Genomic DNA, 15509 nt, shown 5'->3' with positions numbered 1-15509 from the left:
TCGGCCCTGCAGTGCCGCTGTGGGCATTGAAGCTGATGAGCGTGGCACAGAGTAGGAAGGGACACTTCACACACCAAGGCAGCAGGACCCTGAGCGCCTGCCGCGTGCGCCGCCCCAAGCCCACCAAGGTGCTCCCCGGGACCTGGAGAGCCTGGAGCACCGGGGAGGCCCCTGCAGGGCTCGTTTCTCCCTGCGGGGCCTCTCGCCCGCTCGCTAGAAGCTGGACCAGGCAATGCCGCAAAGGAGACTGTGTCTTACACACTTGAGACGCCTGAGAAGCATCCTCCCCCGACCCCGGCCGACTCCGTGCTGGGATTCTGGTTCAACCACACAGGCAACTGTCTCCCAGCAAGACTGTTAGTTTATCACGCCCACTGCATCAGCACTGTTTCTGCAGTGGTTCCCAAACACCGTTTTAAAAATGTGCAATTCCACACCAAGAGTTTCTCGTCTAGTCGGTCTCACGTAGAGACTGGGTAGAAACCCAGATTCCTAAAAGGCCGCGTAAATAATTCTAACGTGCAGCCAGGCTTGGGACCCCTCAATTTATTCTAATTGGATGATCGTATCTGCGTTTTGAAGCAAGTCGCTTAACTCATTTGGTTTTGCTACTGGAAAGGTGGTGTAATCCCTAACTTCACAGCTGGGTGATAAAGGGAAGTTGTGTCAGAAAACGAGAAAGGAAACCCGGACAGTACCGGGAGGACCTTCAGAGGCAACGCTGCAGATATCGTAGGACCCCCCCCACCCCCGGCAAAAGCACGGGCCGGAGCCAGGGGGCACTGCCCTTGCTGTCGCAGCCCCCTTGGCCCAGCCCGGTTCACCATAGGGAAGAGCTCGTGGCCGGCCCAGGGTGGAGGCAACGAGAAAGGAGAGCCCGCGCCGGCCCCCTAACCCTAAAGCACAGCCAGGGGACAGGGGACGGCGGGAATCCCAGGACCCCCATCCATTGGCATTGCCACTTGGATAAGTCACTCCCCTCGCCCCACCCACGCCCCACACGGGGAGAACACCCGCCCTGCTCACCCCCAGCATTGTGTGAGGGTCAGATACATTCGTTTATTCAACAAAAATGCTTGGGAAGTGCCGGGCGCCACACTAGACTGCGACGCGTTGGTGAAGAAAGCAGATGTGGCCTCTGCCCCACACAGCGCACATCTCACGGAGAAGGACGAACAAGCAAAGGTGTCGTGACGAACCAGGAGGGGTGCCCTGAAGAGAGCACGCGAAGGGCTAGGCTGAAGGACAGAGGCCAGGCCACTCTAAATGAGGCAGGCAGAGGGGGCTTCTCGGAGGAGGTGACATTGTAGCTGAGAGCGGAAGGAAGAGCTCTCCCCCGCCCCAGGAGAAGAGCCAGGCAGGAGGAACCCAGGCAGAAGGCACCGAGCAGGCACCCGGTGTGACCATGAAGAGTATTCTGGAAGCACCAGGCCAAATTTAGGACTAAGCTTCCGGGGCTCCTAAGAAGAGGAGAGCCAGGGGTCACCGAAGGGTTATCTCTCAGAGAACGACCACACTCTCCCGTGGCCTGCTCCGGATGGGGACTTAGCCACAGCCCCGGGCCTGGTGAGACTCCAACGTGACTATGCCTCAAAAGAAAGGAGGTTGACTTCGGTGGCTTCTCCTCAGAAAACTTCAGGTTCAGACGCCCTAAGCCACAAAGAGTACACGGCAGGCGCACACGCTAACCCCTGACCTTCAGGAAACGCTGACCGAATGTGCCAAATGCCGATAGCTGCACAGGGACCCAAGCCATGGCCAGTGGTCTGCATCAGGGAGTTTGGGGACAACGCAGGTAACTTTGACTCCCCCTCTTGTCTTCATCCGAAAGAATTAACATGACAAAAAGGAAAAAACTTAGAGCAGTTAGGACCATCGTACTTCAATACCAAGTCTCTTTACATTATTTTGCATCCGTATTCATGGCCTTTGAGCCTCCGCATTTTATGACTACCTTATGACATTTTTAAAAAAATAAATTAACTTCAATTTTGTGGCAGCTATCTGCTGAGACACAGCGGTGACTCATAAAACGTGAATCACACCAGCAGGGCTGGGCGGGAGCCATCAGGGAGCAGCCCTCACTCAGGCCCCGGTTCCATCTCATTTCTCCCTCGAATAGGAAACAAGAGCTGAAGACGATGCTGCCCGTGGACTTGTGGTAGTCACTGCGGGCTGGATGACCCAATGGCCATTATAAATCTCCCATTTTAGAGATGTCAAAGGGTTTCTTCCCCAGTCTCCCTTGCAGTTAGGGGTAAGTCGCCCAATCCTGGCCAATGAGGCATGAAAGAGACTTCTGAGATGGCTTCTGCTTTCCTGCACCGAGGGAGGGCCGCCGCTGCTTCCCCTTCTCCCTCCTTCTTGCCTTGGATGTTGATGAGTCTGGGGTTTCAGCAGCCATTTTGAAGACATGAGGTAACAGCCTGGGGCTGAAGGTGAACCAGCAAAGGATGGATGGAGGCAAAAGACAGAAGAGTCCTGAGTCCTCAATGACATCGCTGAGCTCTGGACCAACCTGAAAACCACCCACCTCCACACTTCTTTTTAAGTCAGATAATTAAGGTCTTTAGAATTTGTGCCTTATGGTTAGTTGGGTATTCTGTTACTTCCTCGGAAAGCCCTCCTGATTGACGTGGGAATTTAGCACTTATGGCACAGATCCCATGTGCTACCTTCCCTTCCTAATGTAAATAGGAAAACTTAACCAGATAAGACGTTCAGATATCTGACGCTAATTTTTCTCTAGAGCTCTTTCCTACCTGTCTCTTCTCCATTCTCACTTTAACTGTCCCAGTTCTGGTCCTTATTCTCTCTCTTCTGGACCATGGCAATGATTCTCTGACTCATCCCCCTGCTTCCTGTCACCCCATCCCACGCTGTCCCTGTTGCCAGAGTTAGGTCCTAGAAATTCCTAAACAAGTCCTTCCTTTATCTCCCACTCATTATAAACCTTCAATGGCTCCCTACTGCCTCCCAGAAAGGGCCAGACTCCTTAGATTGAATCAGGGTAGGATGTGCAGTAGTTAGGGATGCAGGATTTAGGGGCCAATTCCCAGCTCGACCACCTACCATTTGTCATACTTTTACTTGACTTCCCTAAATGTCTGTTTTCCTATCTGTAAGATGAGAATAAGATTGGGAATGCCTACTTTCTAATGTGTTGATGTAAGGTACTTAGCACCGTACTCAACATACAGTAGGAATTCAACAAATTTAACTGATATTATCATTATCAATTATTATTTTAGAGCCAGGGTCTCGTTCTGTGGCCCAGGCTAGACTGCATGATCACAACTCACTGCAGCTTCGAACAACTGGGCTCAAGCAATCCCTCAGCCTCCCAAGTAGCTGGGATACAGGTGTGTGCCTGTAGCGACAGGGTCTCACTTTGTTGCACAGGCTGTTCTTGAACTCCTGGCCTCAATCGATCCTCTTGCCTCGGCCTCCCAAAGTACTGGGATTGCAGGCGTGAGCCACTGTGCCCAGCCTTACCTGGTAGTATTAATCTTCCTGAATCTAGCTTCAGCCGGACTTTCACTACTCTCCCTGGTAAGCGCAGCCTGCACTCTGTCCGGCAGGCAGCACCCTTTCCTACCTTTTTCCCAGCCTTCCCTGCCCACAGCATGCTTTCCTGCCACTGCCTCTTCATCATTAAAAATCCCAGACATCCTTCGAAGCCTGGCCCAAATGTCATCCAGAAGGCTTCATCCCTGAAGGCTTCTCTGATCACTTAGCACGGCACTTCTTCACTGACACTTAGGTGTGTCTGGGAGTACTCTAGGTTCTTGTGAACTTACTTTTTCCACTCCCTCTCTCTGGAGACAGCTGGGGCTATCCCAGAGTGACGGACTACAGCCAAATACAGAATCAGCTGTCTCTGTCCCTCCACCTGAGGCTGCTGCTCATCTGGAAGTGGTCTTCTCTGAGTGACTCTGCTGTTGGAGTTTCAGCAACTCCTCCTCCCACTCCTGTCTCCAGATTGATCCAGATCGAGGGATGGTAACAGCTCCTCTGCTTCTAGTAGCTATTGGTTACTGTGCCGTCCCTCGAATTTCTCTGCACCTCCCCCTTAACCTTTGTAAGCATCCCTTTGTTAGTAAACCCTCCTCAGTGGTGTTAGACTCCTGGCTGAAACCCTCACCTGTGGTCATATAAGGTGACGTATTAGAGTTATTAAGTATGAAATGTCCAATTTCCCTAAGTACTAAGTTTGACAGCTGATATCTCTGATGTTTCACTTTGACACTTCTTGTTTTATTTTTATCGTGAAGGTGCATGCTCAGTCTTTCAAATGCATATTTTGGCTTGTGATTATCTTTCACATTTTTAGAGCGATTTTTCTGAAACCGTGAATAAGTCAAAAATTCATGTTATTGGAGTACTATTCAGCTTTAAGAAACAATGGTGATATAGTACCTCTTGTATACTCCTGGATAGAGCTGGAACGCATTCTACTAAGTGAGGTATCCCAAGAATGGAAAGACAAGCACCACATGTACTCACCATCAAACTGGTATTAACTGATCAACACATAAATGCACATATAAGAATAACATCTATTGGATGTTGGGCAGGGGGGAGGGGAGAGGGGGGAGGAGGACGGGTATTTTCATACACAAAGAGTGCAATGCGCACCACCCAAAGGATGGACATACATGAAACTCGGACTTGGGGGGGAGGGAGGGGCAAGGGCAACATACGTAACCTAAACATCTGTACCCCCATAATATGCTGAAATAAAAAAAAAATTCATGTTATTTTTGAATATGAGTTCTGTTGTGGAACCAATGTAGCTCTGACAGCTCAAAATATCAGCAAAGTGTTTGGGAAGGATGTGGTTAATGAACACATAGCATGTTGATGGTTTGAGAAGTTCTACTTTGGTGATTTTAATCTTGAAACTGAGCCACGTAGGTGACCTGAGATTAAGGTGGATAATGATGAGCTGAAAGCTGGGAGTGGAAGCGAATCCATCTCAACCTACGAATGAATTAGCAGCAAGGTTTGACGTTACCATTCCACCAATATTAGACCATTTGAAACAAATCAGGAAGGTTAAGAAGCTGGATAGATGGGTTCTGCATGAATTGAATGAGCATCAGAAGAGAAATTGTCTCAAAGTTTGCCTTTCTTTGCTGTCACGACATAAACTTTTTCTATACCATACTGTGATATGTGATGAAAAATGGATTCGTTTTGACAATTGCAAGCATTTGACACAATGGTTGGATATGGATGAAGAGCTGAAACACAGTGCAAAACTGAATATTCATCCAAAAAATCAAATGGTGTCTGTTTGGTGGTCCAGGGCTGGTATTATCCACTACAGCTTCAGGAAACCTGGTCAATCAATTACAGCAAATGTCTACTGCAACCAGTTGGACAAAATGATGAGGTTGCTTGTGAGTAAGCAGCCAAGACTGATCAACAGAGACAGGCCAATCCTCTTGCAAGACAAAGCTCAACTGCATGTCGCACAAACAACGCTGCTCAAACTACAGAAGCTGGACTTGGAAACTCTCTGTCATCCACCGTATTCACCAGACCTTGCACCAACTGACTATCACTTCTTCCAGGCTTTGGACACTTCTTACAAAGAAAAATATTCAATTCTCAACAAGCTGTGGAAAATGCCTTTAGCAATTTCATCTCCACTCGTTCTCCAGGCTTCTTCGCTGCTGGCATATGCTAGCCACTCTTAAGATGGCAAAACTGCAAGTGCTCCGGTTTTCCAGCTGTGACTGCTCTTGGGTCTTCTTTCTAATGATGAAGAGGTCAATGTGCCCTAGTATTTGCCCTGCAAAAGGCAGTGACCACAGAAGGAAAGTCTCCTTGCATGAACCCGTTTGTGGCCGGGCCACCTTATCTGTCTGCCCTACAGCATATTATGTGGCAGCACTGGGCCTCCTACCCAGGGGACCAGACTGACCTTCTAGGGTGAAGCCCCAGGGGTCATTGTGGTGTTCTGGGTTAGGGAGAAAAGCCCAGTGCCTGACTTCTAACCTAGAGCTCAAACCTGGAGTCATTATTTAATTTTTCCAGCTCAAAGGGATTTTTTTCATTGCAATAACAGGGGTGGGTGGGGGGTGTAGGAATAGCTTTCCATTCCTCATTGGATGTCTTTCCAGGATGAGGAGATGAGTTCTGGGACTAGGGGACCTAGTCGTCAGCAAGTCAGGAAGAGGATTTTGTGAGAGCTGAGAGACGGTGGGAGGGAGGCAGGTGGTGCTTAAAAGCAGAGACTGTTTGTCCTTTGCTTTTTCTGGCTCAGGTTTCTTTACTCCAGCATCAAACATCAAAATGGAACACATTTGACCTTTCGTAGTTAGGTCCCTCTTGAGAGCTCTCTGTGAGATTTATCAGCGTAAGGGCCCAATGGAGATTCTGCACAACCTTCTATATCCACCTAGGCCTGGAGCTTGTCTGTGAAACGCTAATTGTGTGAGCTCCAGGGCGGGAAATGCAATGAGCTGCAGCCCTCCCTAAGCCTGGTGCAGCCTGCCCGCCCCCAATACAACTAGCCAGGTTTCTCTTCATCGTTCTGCACTTTATAAGGACCGACCAGAAGATGGATGCTTGGATCCCACCACCTCCCCTTCACTGGGGCAGAAGGGGCTTCAGAGAGGAGATATTTTGTAGATAATATGGTAAAGTAGCAGAAAAAGGTGTAACAGAGAAATAGAGAGGGAAATGAGAATTGAATTGAAAAGCAGAGAAAAACAAATCAAAACCCATTAGAAGTGTGCACACTCAGTTTTCAAAAATAAGGCTTTCTGCTTCCAAGACTGATTAGGAATGCACAGTCTTTCAACAAATCAAGATTGCAACCCTCATCCAATCCAAATAAGTATTTTACATTTCTGACATCTGTATATTAGTGTATCTCACTTTGCAGGATAAATGGGTCCCTGAAAAGGTGTACATAAATCCATTTTTAAATGGTATTTAAGATGTATCAGAAAATCATGTTGATGACTGTCATGAATATTTTAGAATCCTCTTTATTTTATTTATAGACCCACGTGTTGGATGTTTTTAGAACTTCCCAAGGTATATGTGAGAAATGGGTGATAAAATGCTAACATTTAAATAATCATGCAGATTCATGATTGTACAGGAGTTAAGCATGACGTTCTCTGCTCTCACTTTGATGGACCTGTGGACTTAGGCACGTGCAGTCTTGGCGGCACAGAGCTTGGTGCCATATATTGAAATGCTGGCATTAGTGAGGCTGGGGTAGGGGGTCACAGAAGACCCAAAATAAATAGTTCATTTCTGGAATTAGTTGAAATTGACACATCTAGGTTGAGTAGCATGTTGTCCTTGATAGGATTTATCTTTGCTTTGACCCTGGCCATCCTGAGATTGTATAGTTACCCCACGTGAGTAACTGGCTTGGTTTATTAATCCGAGGGTTGAAGACTATGCAACTGATTTAATATTTATTGAACACACACAATGTGTCAAACATAGTACAAGCCCCAGCCTGAGGAGGGGCTTTGCGTGGTGACGCAGCAACTCATGCCTCTTACACACATAGCAAAGACATCAACGCAGGGGGGTAACTCATTCCAGGACCTGCCTTGAGAAACACAGATGCTCCTGCCTTCTCATCTCTGAGGGATGGGTCCTGTGTTCACTGCCAGATTTAGCCACACTCTTGCCTGGGTCCCCTTGAGGTCAATTTTGTGCCTTGCATTTGAAATGTTACTAGATATTCAGGAATGCAAATCACAGGACAGAGGTGGTTGATGAGCCTACCTGGGAAAATAAACCTGGAAGTTGGCTATCCTGGTAAAAGAGCAGACTGAAAATTCCCAAGAACAAAAAAATCAGAAAGGTTACATCAATCGGAATATTGTTACCTTAGCGTCTCTCACAGTTGCTATTTCCAGGTAGGTAACTGTTGCTAACACGCATTGAAACACTCCTCTGCCAATTTAGTGAGATAAATGTATTGATCAGCTGCCAAAAGTGAGACCTAGTGCCAATGCTTGAAAAGAGGATGACAGAAGCCCCCGTCAGCCTTGGGAAGGGCTGCCGCCAAGTACCAGGTTGGCTCAGTTCCCAGCTCTACTGCCTGTGTGGCTCCTTGCAGCAAGAGGCCTGGGAACACATCTTAGCTGCTTGATATTAACCAAAATGAATTATTAAATGAATTTTCTACCTATAATCCAATGTGTATTTCTCCAGGACTCATCTCTGAATTTTTTAAAAATTGGTTTGATTTATAAACTAGCCCCAAATAGATTTCAGATGTTGTAAGAATTAATTGCTGTTTAATTGTCAATTTTCATGATTTGTAAAGATGTTTATAAGCATAACCTAATTCTACCACCTCTTTATGCTCTTTATAAAGCCCACATAACGGTTTAAAACTTTAATTTTAAAGGTAGGCGTGACAGAAACTGGTGGCAGTTTTTCTAGTAATTAATGGGGATACTTGTTTCTCACAATCGATACAGACTTTAAATCAAGCTAATCAGGGAACACTTTAATTTTTCAAACACCTTGACAACCAGGATTTAAAATAATTCATGGTGTATAATTTTATAATGCAATTGACCTAAAAAGTTGGATGATATTTCTTCTAAACTGATTGAACTCATACTCACACATACATAGGAAACTTAAATAAATCCCTGTATATTCTGATTACAATGATTTGTCTCTATGTGATTGATCAAGTATTGTCTGAAGACTAGAGTATAACATGTAACTCACCGTCAAATTCAACTCCAAATTCTTAACACCTTTGACAGGTGCAATTGCAGCTTCACTCGGATGTTTTCTGGGATTCATTAGAAAGAGGATAATTCTTAAGGTGCTTAACCCTAGTTGCACATTAAAGTCACCTGAAGCACTTTGAAAAATGCTGATACCCAGGCCATCTCAACTCAGTTAGACTCTCCAGGTGGAGGGCCTAGACAGCCTTTGTTTTGTTTTAAAGTTCCCCAGGTGATTCTAGGAGCAGCCAGGGCTGATAACCAGTGATTTAAACCTTCCGAAAAAGAGACCACAATGAATCAGATTCTTCCCCAACTAAGCCATCTCCTTCCCCTAGCCCCTATGCCCTCCACACATACCCATCAAAAGATGCTCTAAGGAAATGTGAACTGTCTGGCCTTGAGCCTCCTAAGTAACAGAGCTGCTGGGAGCACAAGTGCCAGTCCCTGGGGTCCCTGGAAAATGAACTCATTTGGGGTAGGGGTCATAATGCTGTAACACAATGCTGCTGGAGTTGGCTGCATTATAAGTGCACAGATTCTTTGTTTTCCGATCCACGGATGAAGCACAAAGTCAATTTAGCAACACTGCCAGGGGTAATTTGCATTTCCCATCTTCACCTGCTTTTTCCTTTTTCCCAAGCCAGGCTTTTCCAACCCTTCCTCACATGCTAAAAGTCTAGGCCTACATCTACTACAGAATCCTACTGCTAACTAGCCCAGCCAAGAACATTCATGCCCCCACTGTAGTTGTAGACATGAGTGTAATAGGATTTAACCTTTGTCTTCCCCATAACATCTCTCTCCCCTTTCCTTTTAGGGCACACTTTAATGAGTGAATGAGCTCATGTCTGAGAGTAAGAGAAGCAGGAGGAGGGGAAACAGTGATTCTTGTGTTTAGGGAGCTGGGGAAGAAGTACTAGAACAGTACAGATGGTGATTGAATCGCCACAGACACAGGGGCTGATCTAACAGCTGCACATTGTGTATCATTTCCCACGACTCCTGACCTCACAGCCCCAGTGGCTGTTCCAACACTCAGTGTGGAGACCCTTGTCCCAGCGCACTTGTCCTCAATTACAGAACTCTCAGGAGGTTAAAGTGATGATTATCAGCCTGCTGTCATGCTCAACAGTCTTCACCTGTTCCCTTAACCCTAGAAGTAATTAGTGTTTGATCTACACATCTTGTGGGTGGCAGTTTCTGTTCTGTCCTTAAGTAAACTTCTCCCAGTCCTTGTATTCGGGATTGATCATATTCCAAGTAACACTACAGAGCAGGTGCTGAGCAATCAGATGACAGCTGTTGATCTGTTGCAATTGAGCAATTAGGGAATGCAAGAGAATGGCACACGGTTTACACTGAGTATTCAGAAAATCAAATATTTGAGTGCCTGCCTTGTGGCAAACACTGGGTGTGTACACACACACACACACACACACACACACACACACACACAGGATGTCTGTCCTTATGTACAGTTATATGTCCTCTTAAATGAATTGGACCTTTTCCTCTTTATCTATTTCTACTTATCTGTCTCTTCATTGACTAATTCTTCTCACCATTTTTAAATATTAATAGTAGTTGGGGAGTACGGAGGAGGGAAAACAAAAGCAAGACCTTTCAAAAGGTGGCTTGTAGGTGGTTTTTGTACTATAAATACAAGAGTTTTAAAACTAAAACTCTTTTGGTGTATAAAGATCTCGTTTGGGAAGTACTGGAATCCTAGATGTAGATTTGTAATAAACATTTATCTGAAATCCTAGAAATTCAAGGGTTCAAATGGACTACGCAATATCAGGTATTATATCTCACCTGGATCCTTGTAAAAAGGCAAACGGAAAAGCTATACCAAGCCTGACACAGTCACTGGAAATCCCACTCATACTGTTCTTTCGCCTCGCCGCTGAGCAAGAGGAAAGGGAAGCAAAGAGACAACCACGGCTCTCAGAGATTTTTCTGAACCAAGAGAAAGAGTTTCGTTTGGCCTTCAAGGGCATAAGGAAGAAATACTAAATCCTCTTCTCTCTTCCTGGCCTCCTCCAAGAAAAGAACAAGACTGTCAGCAAAGCCCACTTAACATTGCACAAACACACAAGACAAGGTAGGCAGCTGGACAAGAGGGCTGGGCTGGGGATTTTGCCCCGTGTTGGCTTAGCTCTGGTGCTGGGAACCTGCTCTTCCAGTCCGACCAGTGGACGGGGAGCTGCTCGGCCAAGGCCTGGCTCGGGGGCATCAGATGACCACGCTGACAGTCACGCTCTGGCCGTGCGGCACGATCTTGCGGGGCCAAGCGAGCAGTAGCTTGCGCAGCTCCTCGCGGAAGCTGTCGTGCAGCCAGGCGTAGATGAAGGGGTTGTAGCAGGCCGAGCTCATGGCGAGCCAGTGACAGAGCAGCTGCACCAGCCCGAAGGCGTAGGGGTCGATGGCGCGCGGGTCGAGGTCCCGCAGCAGGTTGAAGACGTGCAGCGGCAGCCAGCAGACGGCGAACACCACCACGACCACCACCAGCAAGCAGAAGGTGCGGCGGCGCCGCGCGCGGTCCCAGTCGGCCTGGCTCTGGGTCACGCAGCCGGGCACCACGCGGTTCCGGAGCTTCACCGACACGCGGACGTAGGACAGGAGGATGACCAGCAGAGGGAGCAGGTAGGTGAAGAGCAGCAGCCCCCAGGCGTAGAGCTGGCGCTGGCGCTCCTGGGAGCCCCAGAACTCCTCGCAGAGGCGCACGTCGTGCGGCTTGAGCTCGACGTGGTAGGTGTGCACGGCGGCGGGCAGCGCCAGCACCGGGGACAGCGCCCAGATGGCCAGCACGGCGTAGGCGCTGAGGCGCAGCGAGATGCGCCGGCGCAGCGGGTGCACCAGCACGACGTAGCGGTCCACCGCGATGGTGGTGAGCGTGAACACCGACACGTACACGGTGACCGGCTGCAGGAAGAAGACCAGGTGGCACAGGCCGCCGCCGAACACCCAGCCGCGCGGCTCGAAGGCGTAGGCCAGCGTGAGCGGCACGCAGGCGGCGCACATGAGCACGTCGGACAGGGCCAGGTTGCCGATGAGGAAGTTGGTCACGTTGTGCAGCCGGCGCACCCGTGCGATCACCAGCACCAGCAGGCAGTTGCCCACCAGCCCCACGACCACCACGACGCTGTAGAGCAGCACGATCAGCCCCTTCAGCTGGTGCACCAGCTGCAGGCTCTGGAAGGGCGTGAGGGCCTGAGCGTCGGGGCCAGCCGCCGACCCGTTGCGCACCGACGCCTCTGCGCTCTGGTTGGCCGGAGCTGTGACCGCTGGCGGCAGCCCGGAAAATACGTCAGGGACCCCCGGGCCCCGAGTGGGCCGTGAGGCCATGGCCACCTGTCCAAAGATAATCAAAGTCCATCACTTCCCGTTCTCCGTCCGCCTTCCTACACCAACCGCGCCCCTCCCCCGTCACCCAAATCCTCCCTTTGGAATAACTGAGCACAGAACAACAGAAAAGCAAGAAAAAGTGCTGACCTCCCACCTCTGTAAGACAAACCTAAGCATGGTTAGACATGCACGGGTTACTTAAACACCTCCTACTGAACTTACGGCCCTCGCAGTCCACACAGGCCAGACCCAGGAGCGCGGTCCTACCTGCGAGCGGGCTTTGGCCGCGGGAAAGCGCCCGGGGGAGGAAAGGGCAGAATTCCTGCTGTCCCCGAGCTGTCCTCCGCCCGCGACGGCGGCCCAGGCTTCTCGCTTGTGCGCGGGAGCTGAACGGATGCAAGGGTTCCCAGTGGGCCGGCAGCCTTTGAGAAAGACGGGGAGCGCCTCCCCTCCGCCCCGCCCCCCCTTCCGGTTCCCCGTTTTGGAAGTTGGGGCGGAGCGCGCGGCCGGGCTCGGAGCCTAGAGAACTAGTGAGGAGGACAATGTGGGGAGGATGGAACCAAAACAGGGAGGAGGGGCTGGCAAACCTGGGCCAGAGTAGCGAGGGGGAGCATCTCACTGCGGGAGCCTGCAGCGCCCCGGAGAGTCCCGCTCGCGAGGATCGGAGCGCAGTGGAGGAGGGCGGAGGACGGGCGGGGAGCGCCAGGCGGTCACGACCACCCGGTGCAGTCTGAAGAGGGCAGGAGCAGGGGAGAAAGTAGGAGTGGGGGGTTGAGATGCATCAAGGGGTGTAGGGGAGACGGACGGACCCGTCTTTAAGCGCTGGATCTCTACCGGCCGCGGTGGACAGAGTCACTAGAGGGTTTGGGCAGGGATTTAGAATATAGAGCCTGGAGCTCGTCGCGGGCCTTCGTGCCCTCGCCCTCCCGCGGACACAGACCTTTGCTGAGGCTGGGTGCCCTTCGCAGCCAGCGGGCCGGCCCAGCCAAAGGAGGGGTTCGGCACCACGGACAGCTCCCGCCTCTCCGGCTGCGTGGCGCGTGGCTGCTGTGGGGAGGGGCAGAGGACCACAGTTAAGGAATTCCCGCCCCTCTCTGGGTCCGAGATATTTGGGGAAGGGCCCGGTTCAGACGGCTGCCTCTCCGCCTGCTTTCTGGGCTGAGGCTGCGGACTCCTAGAGGCGTAGGGAGGAGTGGAGGCAGATAAGCCGGGGTCTCTGGGGGTAAGAGGGTCGTGACTTTTGCTCCTCTTGCGGGTGACCGTAGTGCAAAAGACTTCACCTCCCTGGGTCAGAAAATGCAGCCCTCCTGCCAGTCATCCTACACAGACGCACTCCACTATCTGGCCCCGCTACTCCCCGCTCGCCTGTCTTGCACTTTCTTTCTCAGCTACCACCCGCTAGGCGGTACCTGCCTGGCTCTCCCCGCACAGAATCTAAGTTCTCGGACTGGGACTCTACCCGTTCCCTCCTTTAATAAACACCCACGGGCCGCCTCACCTCATTTTAGAATTAAAATACATATACTAGTATTTGCAGGATTTCAGCTAGGATGACAAAGATAACAAACATTGGAGCTTGCAAGTTTCCTAGAATCTTTAGAAGTATTAAGTCCGCATTGAAATGCAAATTAACCTGCGCATGGCAGGTGGGAGCCAGAGGGGAGGGGTCTTTGTAACCTCCCCTCATCAGCCTCTTCTTTCCTTTTTCTAGAGGGTGAAACTTCATTGTCCCCTCTCTGTTAGTAAGTCCTTGTACTTTGTCCTCTGTGGCTACAGATATCCTGTTAGACTGTAAAGAAGCAACATATTATTCCACCCTCCAAATTCAAATGAATCACTCATATAAGAAGAAAAGTCAACGTTGGAACAAAAGCAATCAATTGTATGCACCCATATCTATCCTAAACTTACACTCCCCGAGTTACAATCAATTTCACTAGAAGCAGTATGATATTTTTTAAAAACTAAAAAGCTCCGGATAAGATACAATCTGTGCCTGCCTAATCCCTTACCTAGTAATTTTTCTCATCACGTTCACCAGCAGAGTTGTATATACCCAAGAGCAGAGGCACTCTTTTGCTTCTAAATATCCCAAGCAGAAGAAAATTATGGTAAAGTAGGTTAAAAAAGGATTTGGGATGTACTTAGGCCTCACAGCTAGAGTCGTTATTCTGGTCAATATCATCATATTGATCAATTATCACATATAGTAGTAAAAGTAATAATAAGACAACTTTGTCAATAACTAAAGGCCATGCAAATATCAGTATTTGATGGTTCAATATTGGGTTTGATATTCCAGAGAAGAGAGTTGAACATTTGCCAAGTTCCAAATAAAGTCTAGCAAATGTTTCAGTGTTATCAGTATTTGCAATGTGGAAAGAAAATGAACATCTTAGAATAGAACAGCCCACATTAGATCTTCATTCCCTCTTGTCCTCCCCGGAGTTAAGGCTAGTCCCTCTCCCAGCCAGCACGTCACGATTAAACCACACTAACGTTCAGCCTTTCCTGTACTAACAGTGCTCCAGAAACCTGAAAGGTCATAAATAAACAAAAAAGACTTGGGACAAATGAAGGAAAGATACTATTTCGTACAGTAGACAGCAAACTAAGAGATTTTATTACTTCCCATTCCCCAAAAGCCTTCAATGGCCCATCAACCCAAGGCCACACCCTTCGGCATGGCATTTCCAACCAGCCTGCACTCCCACTCTGATCCTCCCTCATTTTTGTGGTCTGACTTCCCACCTCTGTCCATTTTATTCCCTATCTCGAGCCAGCCTTTGCTGCATGCTGACATATCCCCACCATTCCTGTCCAATTCCTCTCTTAGAGTTTGCTTTCTTCCTCCAGAAAGTCAGTTGCTTCATCCCCACTCATCTCTTCATGTCTACATTCTTCACATCCTACAAGATCTGGCTCAAATATTACTCTGTTCTCAAAGACTTCTCCATTTTATAATCTTTCTGTCCTTTATTACTTTCTACCTTTCAAATTGCAAAAATGTTTAACTTCCCTGCCTCCATCAACCCTGACTTTAAACTCTTTATGGACAAGGGCCAATGTCTTGAAGTATTTTTGTATCTGTGATATGCTGTGAACCAAGCAGATACCCAATACCTGTTTGTTTTGATTGAATGAATAAAAATAGCCTCCATTTATTAAGACTTTATGCATGCCAGGCATTGTGCTAAGTACTTCACAGGAATTGTCTCATTTGATGCCCTCGAAACTATTATACCCATTTTACAGATCAGGAAACTGGCTCGCCAAGGCTAAGTAACTAAGCACAATGGCACAGGTAATAAGCAGGGGGTGGGGGCTGAAATTTTAGCTTACATCTGCCTGATTCTGAAGCCAAACCATTCAACTTTTCATACTTTACTGCCTAGGAATGAATGACAGATGCACCATGCAAGCAGGTTC

At 48.8% G+C, this 15509-nt stretch overlaps 1 protein-coding gene across 1 annotated transcript; it reads right to left on the bottom strand.

The window, feature by feature from the left end:
• Positions 1-10237: 10237 nt before the first annotated feature.
• On the bottom strand, positions 10238-12526 carry PRLHR (prolactin releasing hormone receptor). The gene is made up of 2 exons (XM_012642400.1): positions 12348-12526; positions 10238-12086 (listed from the first exon to the last, which is right to left on the bottom strand). The coding sequence occupies exon 2, from the start codon at positions 12078-12080 to the stop codon at positions 10968-10970; it is 1113 nt and encodes a 370-aa protein (XP_012497854.1). The 5' UTR covers positions 12081-12086; positions 12348-12526; the 3' UTR covers positions 10238-10967.
• Positions 12527-15509: the final 2983 nt, after the last annotated feature.

Source organism: Propithecus coquereli, unplaced genomic scaffold (assembly GCF_000956105.1).
Source record: "Propithecus coquereli isolate 6110/MARCELLA unplaced genomic scaffold, Pcoq_1.0 Scaffold179, whole genome shotgun sequence".
NCBI classification, from domain to species: Eukaryota; Metazoa; Chordata; class Mammalia; order Primates; family Indriidae; genus Propithecus; species Propithecus coquereli.
The sequence above is the reverse complement of the archived record's forward strand: the minus strand, read 5'-3'. Positions and strand labels throughout refer to the sequence as shown.

Coding starts and splice junctions, on each gene's coding strand:
- PRLHR (XM_012642400.1), bottom strand. CDS start 12,080: ATGGCCTCACGGCCCACTCGGGGCCCGGGGGTCCCTGACGTATTTTCC.